This window comes from Pezoporus occidentalis, unplaced genomic scaffold, assembly GCF_034315485.1.
Source record: "Pezoporus occidentalis ecotype Australia unplaced genomic scaffold, CSIRO_AGI_Poc_V1 ctg5, whole genome shotgun sequence".
NCBI lineage: Eukaryota > Metazoa > Chordata > Aves > Psittaciformes > Psittacidae > Pezoporus > Pezoporus occidentalis.
This window is the reverse complement of record NW_026915835.1, coordinates 837930-851424: the sequence shown is the minus strand read 5'-3', so window position 1 is coordinate 851424 and position 13495 is coordinate 837930. Positions and strand designations below refer to the sequence as shown.

Below are 13495 nucleotides of genomic sequence, written 5' to 3'. Positions count from 1 at the left end.
ACCCTAACGGGAAAGAATTTCCTCCTTATCTCCAATCTAGACTTCCCCTGTTTTAACCCGTTACCCCTTGTCCTGTCACTGCAGTCCGTAATGAAGAGTCCCTCCCCAGCATCCCTATAGGCCCCCTTCAGATACTGGAAGGCTACTATGAGGTCTCCACGCAGCCTTCTCTTCTCCAGGCTGAACAGGCCCAACTTTCTCAGCCTATCCTCATATGGGAGGTGCTCCAGTCCCTGATCATCCTCATGGCCCTCCTCTGGACTTGTTCCAACAGTTCCATGTCCTTCTTATGTTGAGGACACCAGAACTGCACGCAATACTCCAGGTGAGGTCTCAGGAGAGCAGAGTAGAGGGGCAGGATCACCTCCTTTGACCTGCTGGTCACGCTTGTTTTGATGCAGCCCAGGATAACGGTTGGCTTTCTGGGCTGCAAGCGCACGCTGAAGCCGGCTCATGTGCATCTTCTTATCCACCAGCACCCCCAAGTCCTTCTCCGCAGGGCTGCTCTGAATCTCTTCTCTGCCCAACCTGTAGCTGTGCCTGGGATTGCTCCGACCCAGGTGTAGGACCTTGCACTTGGCATGGTTAAACCTCATGAGGTTGGCATCAGCCCACCTCACAAGTGTGTCAAGGTCCCTCTGGATGGCATTCCTTCCCTCCAGCATATCAACCGAACCACACAGCTTGGTGTCATCGGTAAACTTGCTGAGGGCGGATTCAATCCCACTGTCCATGTCAGAGACAAAGATGTTGAACAAGACCGGTCCCAGCACCAATCCCTGAGGGACACCACTCGTTACTGGTCTCCAGCCGGACACGGAGCCATTGACCACAACTTTTTGCGTGCGGCCATCCAGCCAGTTCTTTATCCACTGAGTGGTCCATCCATCAAATTGATGTCTCTCCAATTTAGAGACAAGGATGTTGTGTGGGACAGTGTCGAATGCTTTGCACAAGTCCAGGTAGATGACATCAATTGCTCTACCCCTGTCCATCGGTTCTGTAGCCCCATCATAGAAGGCCACCAAATTGGTCAGGCAGGATTTCCCCTTAGTGAAGCCATGCTGGCTGTCACCAAGCACCTTGTGGTTTTTCATGCGCTTTAGTACGCCTTCCAGGAGAATCTGCTCCAAGATTTTGCCAGGCACAGAGGTGAGACTGACTGGTCTGTAATTCCCCAGGTCATCCATTTTCCCCTTCTTGAAAATGGGGGTTATATTTCCCTTTTTCCAGTCGTCAGGAACTTCACCTGACTGCCACGATTTCTCAAATATGTTGGTCAGTGGCTTAGCAACTTCTTTCACCAGCTCCTTCAGGACCCGTGAATGGGTTTCATCAGGTCCCATGGACTTGTGCACATTCAGATTTTTAAGATGGTCTCGAACCAGTTCCTCTCCTACAGTGGGCTCGAGGTCTTCATTCTCACAGTCCCTGTGTCTGCCTTCCAAGACTTGGATGGTGTGGTCAGAGCCTTTGCCAGTGAAGACTGAGGCAAAGAAGTCATTCAGAACCCCAGCCTTCTCCAAATCCAGGTTAGCTAGTTCTCCCAATAGCTTCCTACGTTGCCTACATTCTCCCTAGTCTGTTTTTTATTTGCTATGTACCTGTAGAATCCCTTCCTGTTATCTTTCACATCCCTAGCTAAGTTTAATTCTAACTGGGCCTTAGCTTTCCTAACCTGGTCCCCAGCTTCCCAGACAACATCCTTGTATTCTTTCCAGGCCACCTGTCCTTGCTTCCACTTTTTATAAGCCTCTTTTTTCAATTGAATTTTCCTCAGCAGCTCCTTATCCATCCAAGGAGGTCTCCTGGCCCTCCTGCTGCACTTCCTTCTAGTTGGGATGCAACACTCCTGAGCTTGTAGCAGGTGATCCTTGAGTATCAACCAAGAGTCTTGGGCCCCCCTGCCCTCTAGAGCTATATCCCATGGAACCTTACTAAGCATGTTCCTGAAGAGGCCAAAGTCTGCTCTTTTGAAGTCCAGGGCAGTGAGCTTGCTGCACGCTCTTCTCACTGTCCTGAGGATCTCGAATTCGAGCATCTCATGATCGCTGCATTCAAGGCTGCCCTGGAGAGTCACATTTCCAACAAGCCCTTCCCTGTTGGTGAGCACGAGGTCAAGCACGGCACCTCTCCCTGTCGGCTCCTCTATTACTTGCAGAAGGAAGTTGTCTTCCACACAATCGAGGAACCTCCTGGATTGCTTGTGCGGGGCCATACTGTCATTCCAACAGATGTCAGGGTGGTTGAAGTCACCCATGAGAGCAAGGGCCTGTGAGCGTGAGGCTTTTCCTATCTGTCTATGGAGTGCTTCATCCGCAGGTTCTCCTTGATCAGGCGGTCTGTAACAGACCCCCACAGTAATGTCTCCCATAGCTGTTCTCCCTTTAACCCTGACCCACAAACTCTCTGTTGACTGCTCACCTGTCCCCAGACAGAGTTCCATACTCTCCAGCCTACCCCTAACATAAAGGGCAACTCCCCCTCCCCGCCTGCCAGGCCTGTCTTTTCTAAAGAGCCTGTAACCTTCCATTCCAACACTCCAGTCATAGGAGCCATGCCACCATGTTTCTGTGATGCCTATTATATCATACCCCCATAAAGTTTTCTTTTTATAGGGAAGGAAGCACCTTGGGGACCTGGAATGTTGCATTATGGAGCACAGTCAGCTCCATAATTAAAAATACTAGCATGCTATTTCACTGCAAACTAGTCACAGATTTTGATAGATTTTGATAAAAAATAGTTAAGGGAAAAAAAGCAGGAGATGAGATGAGCAGTCTTTTCAAGTGTATTTACAAAACTGAGAAGGCATTTATTGGAGAGAGAAGTGTCTGCATTTAATCCACCTTTCTACATGGATGTGAGCAGGGACTAGAGCCTAGGTAACAGTGACATGTCTCAGTTATAGGCATTTTGGGGGCATATTATTGGAATTCTTGTTAGTCATTTCTGTTGAGGTGTTTCAAATTATGTGAAACAGATATATTTATTCATTGCATTGACAACAAAACCCTGATGTCTCATCTAGGAACTTTCCTTGAGAACAGAGAGAAAGAATGCTTAAGTCTTCTATATGAAGGGCAACAGTCTAAAGCAAGAAAGAATGTAACAGAAACTGGAGCATGGAAGTCTCCTGAGAAATGGCAGTGCTAAGGTCACCCCTGGTATTTGTCTAATCCAGAACAGAAACTGGAACCAAAGTTTTTGATATCCTAGAGTTCTTTCCTATGAAAAATTCCTTACATTATTGTCGCAAATACAGGTCATCAGTCCAGCTAGTTACCCATGGCTATTGGATGCTGTATAGCAAGGCATATAGCAAACCACTGTACCAAGCTACTATTGCTTTTCAAGGTGTAAAGCCTCCTAGCTGCTCTTTCCTTGGTTGAATGGACTATCACCTGCTGCTGTGTAACTGCTCCTGCTTTTCTGCAGGAGCATCATCCTGTCCTCACTGTGGGTCTCTGCAGGTTACTCTCCAAAAAAAAGGAAGAGTGTGTGGGTAGCCCATGCTGGGTTTTAGAATCATAGAATCATAGGATAGTTTGGGTTGGAAGGGACCTCCAGAAGGCATCCAGTCCAACGCCCCTGTGATAAGCTGGGACATCTTCAACTAGATCAGGTTGCCCAGAAGCACATCCAGCCTGGCCTTAATGTCTCCAGGGATGGCGCATCCACGTTGTATTATTTGTTGTATTCTACAAAGCAATCAGAATACTGAGTGATCTGTGTTTAAAAAAAATTGCTTGGAAGGTAGCATTTTCATAAAGTCATAGCCCATTTTGTCATTAAACTTTCCTTTTGGCTATTCAGTGTTTGTTACTGTGTGTAAAATGACATTTAGAGAATAGTCATACCCTGAAATAGCATAGTACTGATTCCCACATTCAAATGACAGGATAAAATCTGTCCTTCATATGTCCCTTATGAAGTCTGCCAGTGAGGGGCTGCAGTAGAAAAAGGAAGGATGATTTTATACATGGGACCTTCACCTACCTCCTCTATTTCTTGGTTTCTTGGCAACAAGTCAATCCAGCCAGAGGTCATGTTTGGACTTTATTCATCACAAATGTCAATACCGCATTTTGTGTTGACTGGTAGTTGATGTGCCAGGTTCAGTATTCTCAACTGCATCATAATTTTAGGAAAGCTGCTTCTTACTATATGTGGAAATTTCAGTCTTTGTGCTATTATCAAAGTGGACAGAGAGGTCTCGAGATGATCTGTAAGTCATGGAGAAACAATGGTAGCTGGTCAATAGCAAAACCTATCCTCTAGATATTTGGTGAGCAACTTCCTGTAGCAAATGGAGGTAAAATGTTTGGGAATTTTATCTCCTCCTGTTACCAACATCCTAACCCACACCAACATCCTAAAAAGGTGGTGTCCTCATGAGGCTCTGCTCTGAAGCTGGTGCCTTTGTTGATAGCTCCTAACTTCGAAATAAAGCATTAGCCTCTTGGGGCTTCTGCTGATTCAGAATCTCACATTTCCTGTTTTCGATGAATGGATGTCAAACTTTCTCCAGTGATTGTCTCTTCGCTGGCCCCTCTCCTTTTCCCTTGCTTATAGGAATTAATACTTGTTGATTGTCCATTTTGAACACTAGCTCCTAAAGGTTTCTGGCCCTACAGATGACCTGATCCTATTGCCATAAATGTATAATAAAACAAAATACACACATATGTATATCCATATGTAGAAATGTATATACATTGGTTCTTGGTGATAAATTTCTGCATTTATCAGGGATACATATATCTGATACGTGTGAAATAGAGTACATGTTCACGCTGTCAGTGGAAGATAGGTGTTTAGGGACAAAGCATGAAACATGAATTCAATTATCTGCAATGAAACAACAATTTTACTCATTAGGGCTCTTGTTTTTATCAGAGCATGAACAGCAAAAGTTTGTCATTATTGCAGTTATCCCCACGAGTCTCATCTGTCAAATAAAGAGCAGCTGTTCTGTTGATTTTCCTATTTAATGTAACTGCCTTGTTCCCAAATACAGGGAGAACAGACTGTGTGAACCATGCTGTGAATTTTTCAGTAGCATTATGAAAAATGAATGTTAATTTTATTCTGAATATTATATTATATCCTCTGAGGATCTTCCTGGTCATTTGATGCAGATAATATTTTTCCATGTGTTAATTATTTTCACCTAAATATTTAATAACTCTTGCTAGATATCACTTGCAGTTTTTACTCGTTTTCATTTTTTAACATTATTACAGTACTGTGCACCGGTACAAATCCTTGTGTTATGTTGTTATTGTGCAGTACTATAGCATTTTTTGATAACTGCTACAGCTGTTATGTTTAATTCAGGAGGAGCTGTTAGTCCACTTGGTCAGACTTTCAAATAAAACGGTCCAAAAAAATTTCACCCTCTTATTCCTGTCCTGTGTCTAATAATTTCCATTTGACTTTAGTAAGTCATCCAGAAAGGTGTGTAATTTTACTCCTACGATACAGGAGCGTGAAGGATTTGCCATTTCATTGACTGTTCTGTGCTAGATTGTCATCGCCTCAAAAAAACATAAATGCCTGAATCCTGGCCTGAATTGATTTGACCACAATTTCTAAACCCTGGTTCTTGCTATTACTTTTGCCTGTAGATTTTCCCACTCTGCATTTCCTTGCCATTAGTGTCTTCGTACAGTACACCCACGTTACTCTCATGATTGATGTGATCTGTCCCACTTCTGCCACAAAAAAACGTCATACTTTATCCTTACCACCACAGCCCTGCTGGTGTTTTCCTTCTGTTCTCTTGGTGCTAGTCCTAATTGCTCTATTTTTGCCGAATTAGTTTTCAGATTTTGAGAGGAATATATCAGATCACTTTGAAATAATTTCATTCTTTGTTCTGAGCTTCTTCAGATGCTCAAGGTTGAAGTTGTCCTAAGCTGAAGCGGTTTTAACATGTGAAATAACATGGAGCAGAGATAGCCAAGAAGTGTCTGTCTATGATCATCTGGTGTGTAAAAGCTTTCTACATGCACATGGAAATGCTGTAGCAAAACACTTGGTAATCCCCATACTTTCTTCCCTGGGGCACCAATTTCTGGCTACATCTGATGGGGCTGAATTTCACAAAGATCAACTTCCCCAGGCTACAGCAGGCACAAGCATATTCTCTCAGCATGAAACAAGTCCTCGCAGGGAGGTGATTTACAGCACCTGAAGTCAGCTCTCTGAAAAGCCTATCGTCCTTCATCACCTCCAAAGGCAGGCACAGGGATAACTGACCTCAGCAAGCTACCAGTTACTCTTTGTGAACATCTCTTTCCCCTTCCTTTTTCCCGAGCCTTTGTCACCAGCGGTTACATCAGCTGCCAAACCTTGCTATCTGTCACAAGGTTATATTGATGCATCTCCTGGAGAATTTTAACAAAGAAGTTATTTGAATTATGTTGGGAATTGCTGAGGTTTGGGTTTTGTTTGGTTGTTTGGGTTTTTATGTGAGAAAAAGAAATAACAGGAACCTGATGTCCCCCATCATCTCTGTACCTGCAAAAGACAAGTATGTCTTAACATGACTCTTCCCCTTCACTTGCAGTTTTCAGCTTGGCTGTAGATAAAGATGTCAGAAGTTTGTCTGATGTTTTCAGAAATGTGATGCAGGCAGGGGCCCATTTTAGCTGCTTGAAGCAAATAGTGTGGCTGTTGATCATGTCTTTCCATGGCCTGTGGGTTAGAATAGCTACCTATATTAAAATTGTTATAATTAATAACGTACTGTATAATTTAGGTATATATAAGTAAATGGAGATTGAACTTAAGTTTAAATCTGTATTACCTCAATAACATGCTTATCAGAAGCTTACAACAACATTAAATGCGATTGCATTTTAAGGTGGATATAATGCTGGTTTTGCTAGTAGCTTGAAGCATAACTTGGGAGACTCGTCATGCTGAATGCCATGCACACTTGTTCCTTTAAGTTTGTGCTTGTGCTTGATTCTTTTCTGAATTTTGCCTATACTTAGAAGAAAAGCTGGTGTGAGGGGAAGGATATTTGTCACTGAATGGTAACAGATTAGATTAATGATTTTGAAATATTTTCAGGGCTGTAACAACTATGTACTTGGTAATGTCATAATAGGCCTTTTACTTCTTCTGCACAGTTAAAACTGCACCAAGATCTCCAGATCGACGTACAAGCCGAGGTATCCATTCTCAGACAGGCTCTTTCTCTGCTCCAGCTTTGGCTGCAAGCAAGGAAAATCTCCCAGTGCTTAACACTAGGATTATCTGCCCAGGTAGTTATAATTTTGAAATCTGCTGTTTCTAACGCTACTTTAATATTGCCTTCTGTTCCCCTGCTTGCTGGCAAACAATGGTTTTTACTTCATGCCCTGAATTTGCTCACGCACGCTTTTGTGCTGCATCATATAATAGGAAATGCAAAATAATGTAGAAGATTCCCGATCACTTGGCACAACACTGGATGTAGCAGAAGTGTTGTGTTTGATTCTGGAGGATGAAAAATGAAATTCAGGACCTTAAAATCATAGAATCACAGAGTGCTTTGGATTGGAAGGGTCCTCTGAGAATCACCTGGTCCAGCCCCCTGCCATGGGCAGGGACACCTTCCACTACACCAGATTGCTTCAAGCCCCATCCAACCTGGCCTCGAACACTGCCAGGGATGGGGCAGCCACAGCATCTCTGGGCAACCTGTGCCAGGGTCTCACTACCCTCACAAGGAAGAATTTCTTCCTAATACCTAAACTAGATCCATCCTCTTTTAGTTTAAAACCATTACCCCTCATCTTGTGACTACAGGCCCTGGTGAAAAGTCTCTCAGTGCTTCTTGTAAAAGCTCTCTATATTTTGAAAGGTCACAATAAGGTCTCCCTGGAGCCTTTTCTTCTCCTGAAATTCTGAAATCAGCCTGAATTCCTGAATTTCTTTGAGTTTTTTCTTTCTCAGTGGTGGCATCTGAAGTTTGCCACCGCACTGCAGCATAGCTGCTTTTCTGCTCAAGAGAGCCAGAGACCTAAAAAGATAACCAAAATAGGTATAAATTGAAATTGAAATGCAGTCATTAATTTAATGAATTTTGTTGCTATCTGAAAATAAATGTTTCTCTATTTATCAAAATACAATTTTCTGTTTCTTTTAATCAGGTTTGCGGGCTGGTCTGGCTGCTTCTATTGCAGGAAGTTCAATTATTAGTAAAATGTTGCTAGCAAACATCGATCCATTTGGTGCTACACCGTTCATTGACCCGGATCCAGATTCCCTGTAAGAAATACTTTTTTTCCAAATATGCTGGTTAGCTTTAGTTTGTTTTTCTTTAGCTTTTTTTTCTTTTTTTTGAACCTTTTTGCAATTTTTTTATTGTTTTTTGTTTGCTGTCATTTGTCAGTAGACCTTAAGGTCTGAAAACAGGTTGTATTGTGCCATTTTAGTTATGAATAGTGCAAAATTGTTTTACAGCAGCAGAAATAATAGGAGGCATTTGCTTACTTACCTCTTGCTCACTCACTGTGGGAGGAGGAGGACAATAGCAGTCCTTCAGAGCCATGTTTTCCTGCCAAAACTGCTGGCCTGAACTCAAGCTCAACCATGAACAAGATGTTGAAGCACGTCTGGGCACTTTGTAGTGGGGGAAGAAGTGTTCCCACAAGGACTGGAGCAGTGAGATGGAAATTTAATGTCCTAAGTTGTCTCTGCTTCCCAGAACTGGGTGTAGCACTGGCATAGAGTTATGGATGATATCTGCACTGTGGGCCACAGCCCCCCTAAAATAAAGTACTGCTGTGCCAGCAGCATCAGCCAAACAGCTAGCACCAGCATGTCTAAACACAGCCTCGGTTCTTGGCCCGGTGCAGTGCTCCTTTCTCAGAGACATGCCTGGAGCATCTTTCATTGTATCCCACTCTTACTTTAGGTATGGTAGAGACAATGGTGGATGGGGGTGTGGCACAGTTTCTTCTTTGCCCTACAGGAAATAACTTGCCCTTGCAAAGGAGCTAGCAGTCAGTCTGTCTCTTCAAGTGCTGTTGGGTTTCCTCAGGGAGGTTCAGGGAAAACATCTCTTGACTTCTCTTGGTATCTGTTCTGAGATCAACCACAATCAAAGTTCTGTGTGTGCAGGTACTGTACAAACATACACCTAATTATCTCTTTTCTTCTAACAGGGAGGGATATTCAGAAAAATGTGTCATGAACAACTACTTTGGAATTGGGTTAGATGCAAAAATTTCACTAGAGTTTAATAACAAGCGAGAGGAGCACCCTGAAAAGTGCAGGTAATATCATTGTCAGTAGCAGAGCCATGGCATTTTCAGTACTTTCTTTTCCTCATCTCTTTATTTTAATTTCTTAACATTTTCTCATCCTACAAATACAAGACATAATAATGTGTGTGTATCAAAACATGAGGGTTTTTTTTATGTGTTTTCAGAAGTAGGACAAAAAACATGATGTGGTATGGAGTTCTTGGCACAAAAGAGCTGCTGCAGAGAACTTACAAGAACTTAGAACAGAAAGTTCAACTTGAGGTAAATTTTATTTATGGGCAAAATGAGTATTTTTGCTTCCACAATGTGTAGTGAAGAATTTGGGCTTCCTCTTGAAACCTTTTAGAGTTCTTGTGTCAACACAAGCTGACCTCAGACGCACTCTGTAAAAAATGTGATGTGTAGGAGGTGGTTTCCCCTGTGCTTTTTTGGAGTAAAATGTCAGTACTTAAATATCTCAAAATCTCCAGTAAAATGTTTCTGGTAGTTACTGTTTTTCTGGGCGGGGAGGAGGGTGGTATTAAATAATTTATTGCATAGTTAGGATATATTTCTTAATGTTCACTGCATGAAAGGGGGAGACCTAGTTTTAAGAACAATAACAGAAACAAACATACAGAAAGAATAAGGTGCCTTAATCCTTCAGGTTCATTTCAAACTACCTGAAAGCTTGATTACACGTACAGGGAGACCACAGAGATCGTCTTAGTCAAAAACTCTAATAGGTGCTTGAGAGAGTCACACAAAAGAAACAGATAATTTACACTGCATTTGTTGTTGCTGTTATATAAGTGTAGTTATTTTTTGTGTTTTAAGTTCTAACATCAAATCTAAGTCTTCTTCATGATACTGGCAACTTAAAGGAGATATAAATGATTACCGAATGCAGAAAAACACTGTGACGTGGTTACTGTTATTTTCATCTGAAGAATATCTAGGCTGGATTTTGACAGTTTCTCTTTTTATTTCCTGCTAAATATTTCATATGGAAGGTCAGCTTACTTATATGAAGATAAGTTTTTAAGTTGAAAGAATAATTTTAAGTTCCTGGAACTCTTCCTAACTCCCCTGAGACTTAGAATGATTTTGACTGGTAGCAGCAGATTGCTGTTTACTAAGGATTGAGTAATTATCAAGGAGTTATGCAGTAGTTAGCAAATATAATGACAGGAAAGAACGTTATGTATGCTGCAGATAGAATTCTAATTTAAGGATCTTTTGAATAAGATTCGAATAAGATTCAATAAGGCATTGAAATCTGACCTTTCCGTAATTATTTCTTACTATTTCTGGAAGCAAACCAGCAAGTAGAAAATTCACATTTAGTATTGCCTTGCATAATATTAGCCTTATGCAAAATGTATGATGAGGTACACAGCGTTGGAAAATTAAAAATATCAGTTTCAGGAATTTGGAGGCAGACCTCTGCTACAATACAAATGACTGTGCAGCATCTATTAATATCACAGCGTAGTCTGGATCCTGTCACATTGTGATTAAAATGTTAAATTCTGTCTTGTTGCTGAGATTAAATTATAAAAAGAGCACTAAGCACATTCTGGAAATAATTTTGCATCTCTTTCTCCTCCTGATAAAATTGGTACAGATTTCATCCTTATTTTCTGAGGATTTCCATTTCGTTTGTATTGTTTTAAGAGCCTTCTGTGAGACTGGTAATCTAGCAATCTTCTTAAAAGACAGCCTCACCCATAAATTTATAATCCTTAAAGTGACACCTGCATCCAGCATTTGTGACCTTATGTTTCTAAGCTGCTTCAAATCCATACTTGGGGGACTGCTGCAGGACTGGCCTTTTGACTTTTGTCATGTTATTTGTATACTGAATGAGCTTTTATCCATTACAGTGTGACGGACAGTACATCCCCCTTCCCAGTCTGCAGGGCATAGCTGTGCTAAACATTCCCAGCTATGCTGGTGGGACTAATTTCTGGGGTGGAACCAAAGAAGATGATGTGAGTAACATTAAAGAGAAGTAACCTTGAACTACTCTTATTTTAATAGTAGTGGTGTATAGTTTTGGATAGCAGCTCTTATACAGAGGGGCTGTATCAACTGTATTGTCCTGTTGACTTTATTATTGAAAATATATCTCTTGATTTTTCACTATCTGTTGCCTTCTGTCATGTCCATTCCAGCAAAATATTCATCGTAAAGCTTAATTTACTTTTTTTTTTTAATGGCTCTGTGAGTATTTTTAGAAGCTAATTTTATAAACAGAGACACACGTTATCTTCTCTCAATATTGTTTTATAAACTCCTGTAAATAAGGTTTCTCAAAGCATAAATTCCTCTGTTAGCTATATTGTAACAATAAGCAAGATGGACAAGGATAATCGCTACCAGTTTATACCTGAATTTTCCTCCTGTTCTTCATATAGTTTTGGACTAAGGCATGGTGATTCAGAGAATGAGGACTGATGCACTTAGGGACTAATAATGTATTGGTTTTAAAATACTATTTTCAGTAAGATTCTAAAATATTTTAAGATTAATATTTTTTCCCTTCTTTCTCACATCTCCTAAGCAATGTTACACTACATGGATACCTAAATGTCTTACAACTTGAAGCCATTTTACTGCTGCCATCCACTTCACACACAGTGTAACAACTGTAACTACCAGCAGGTTATCCTAATTTTGCATGTCCTGATTTAGTGTTTGTGAGGTCTGAATCACCTAAAACTGTAGTTGCAAATTAGCTAGTGATTTTAACGTAAACAATCCAGTAATTTTGTGCCAAAATGCTTTGGTTTCTTGTGAGTTATTATCCTTTGTTTTTTTATATATATAAGTATACATAAATATACATATAATAGTCACAAAATATATTTAAACATGTTTCAATGTTTTTGTTTTTGGTATATGTCAGAGGATGGCAGTTGTGTTTGCATTTCGCTGTGGATATCTAAAGTTTTTATATACTCCGTGTTCATATTCATAACTTGAAGGCATCTCTAATGTCTGCTCAGCTCCTGCTCAGGAGTTAATTTTAATTTCTGGACTGCCTCACTGAAATGAAGGTCTGCCCTAGCTGTCATACTGGTATATAGCAAATGTGTGTGTGTCTTGGGCCAGTTTTACTGGTATTCAGTCTTCAGTAATCAATCAGATGTGCCAGCAAAGTGACATGTTTTGGAGAGTTAGGAGTGTAATGCACTGCTTCAGTGTAGTCTTGAGTGACTGGTGGTGGTGGTGGTGGTCTACAGTGCTGATGGTTCTGCTTATCTGGACAAAGGAAAGATAGGGAGAGACAAAGGAAAGATTCCTGAAGCACTAATGGTGAGCCAAGCAAGGCAGCTGCACACTGACTGACTTGAGCGAGGCTTGTTTAGGGATGCTTTTTTTCTGTCCAGAAGATGGCTTAAAACATGACCTGCAGCCAGAGAGGAGGGGATTGTTTCTTGAAGATTTATCCATAGAGATTTGGTCACCTTTAAAAAAAAAGTAAAATTGAAGTGGTTTGGTTTCAGTACAGATATGTTTCACTGGTGGAGAAACACAGCAGATTGAGTTGTGGTTTATCCATCCTTTTGATAAAATGGAAGCACAAAATAAATGAAACTTTACAACTACTTTTTCCTAACCCATGAAGAACTGGCCCTGTAGATGTCAGTTATACTTGTTAAAGCTAGATCAAGGACTCTCCATATTTTTTCCTTTGAATTACAGAATAGCCATCTTAACTCTTTTCAAGACATTCACATCCCCATGTGAAAAATAGAAAAAATTCCATGGAGATTGGAAAAATTCAGGTGGAGAAACCTTGTGCTTCAAAACATTCTATGCCCAGTAAAATTGCATTTGACACTTGCCTGCTCAAGACCTGTGTGTGGAATCCTGGGATACTCTGAAGGGCATTGTCACCTGGATGCGGCACTAAACCATGGCAGCTGTGCTGTGCAGCCCTTTCCCTGGAAGCCTTCCTCAGCCTCCTGGCTGAAGCCACCACTCACTGCCCTGGGGTGAAGGCTCCCACTGGAACAGTGGGCATCAGGGACCAAAGTCCTTGCCCTCTTTCCCATCCTTTTCTTCCCTGAGCCATTGCTGCTGACACTATGTGGATTACATAGTCCTGGAACCCTCCTATAGAATCAAATAATAGAATAGTTTGGGTTGTTCTTTATCTCCTGGAAACCTTCTGTCAGGGACGGGACCCAACTAGTTGTGGCTTTTTGGCTAGTTTTAGAGGTTTTCTCCAGTCTGGTCTC

General features: G+C 41.3%; 1 protein-coding gene across 2 annotated transcripts in view; it reads left to right on the top strand.

Annotated features, from left to right (window-relative positions):
• The window catches only part of DGKH (diacylglycerol kinase eta), a 544322-nt gene that overhangs the window by 132913 nt on the left and 397914 nt on the right, over nucleotides 1-13495 (top strand). For both annotated transcript variants that reach the window (XM_062636834.1, XM_062636835.1), the window contains 5 exons: nucleotides 7143-7277; nucleotides 8148-8265; nucleotides 9165-9275; nucleotides 9431-9527; nucleotides 11132-11239. In XM_062636834.1, coding sequence (XP_062492818.1) covers nucleotides 7143-7277; nucleotides 8148-8265; nucleotides 9165-9275; nucleotides 9431-9527; nucleotides 11132-11239 — 569 coding nt within the window. The remainder of the gene's footprint in view (nucleotides 1-7142; nucleotides 7278-8147; nucleotides 8266-9164; nucleotides 9276-9430; nucleotides 9528-11131; nucleotides 11240-13495) is intronic.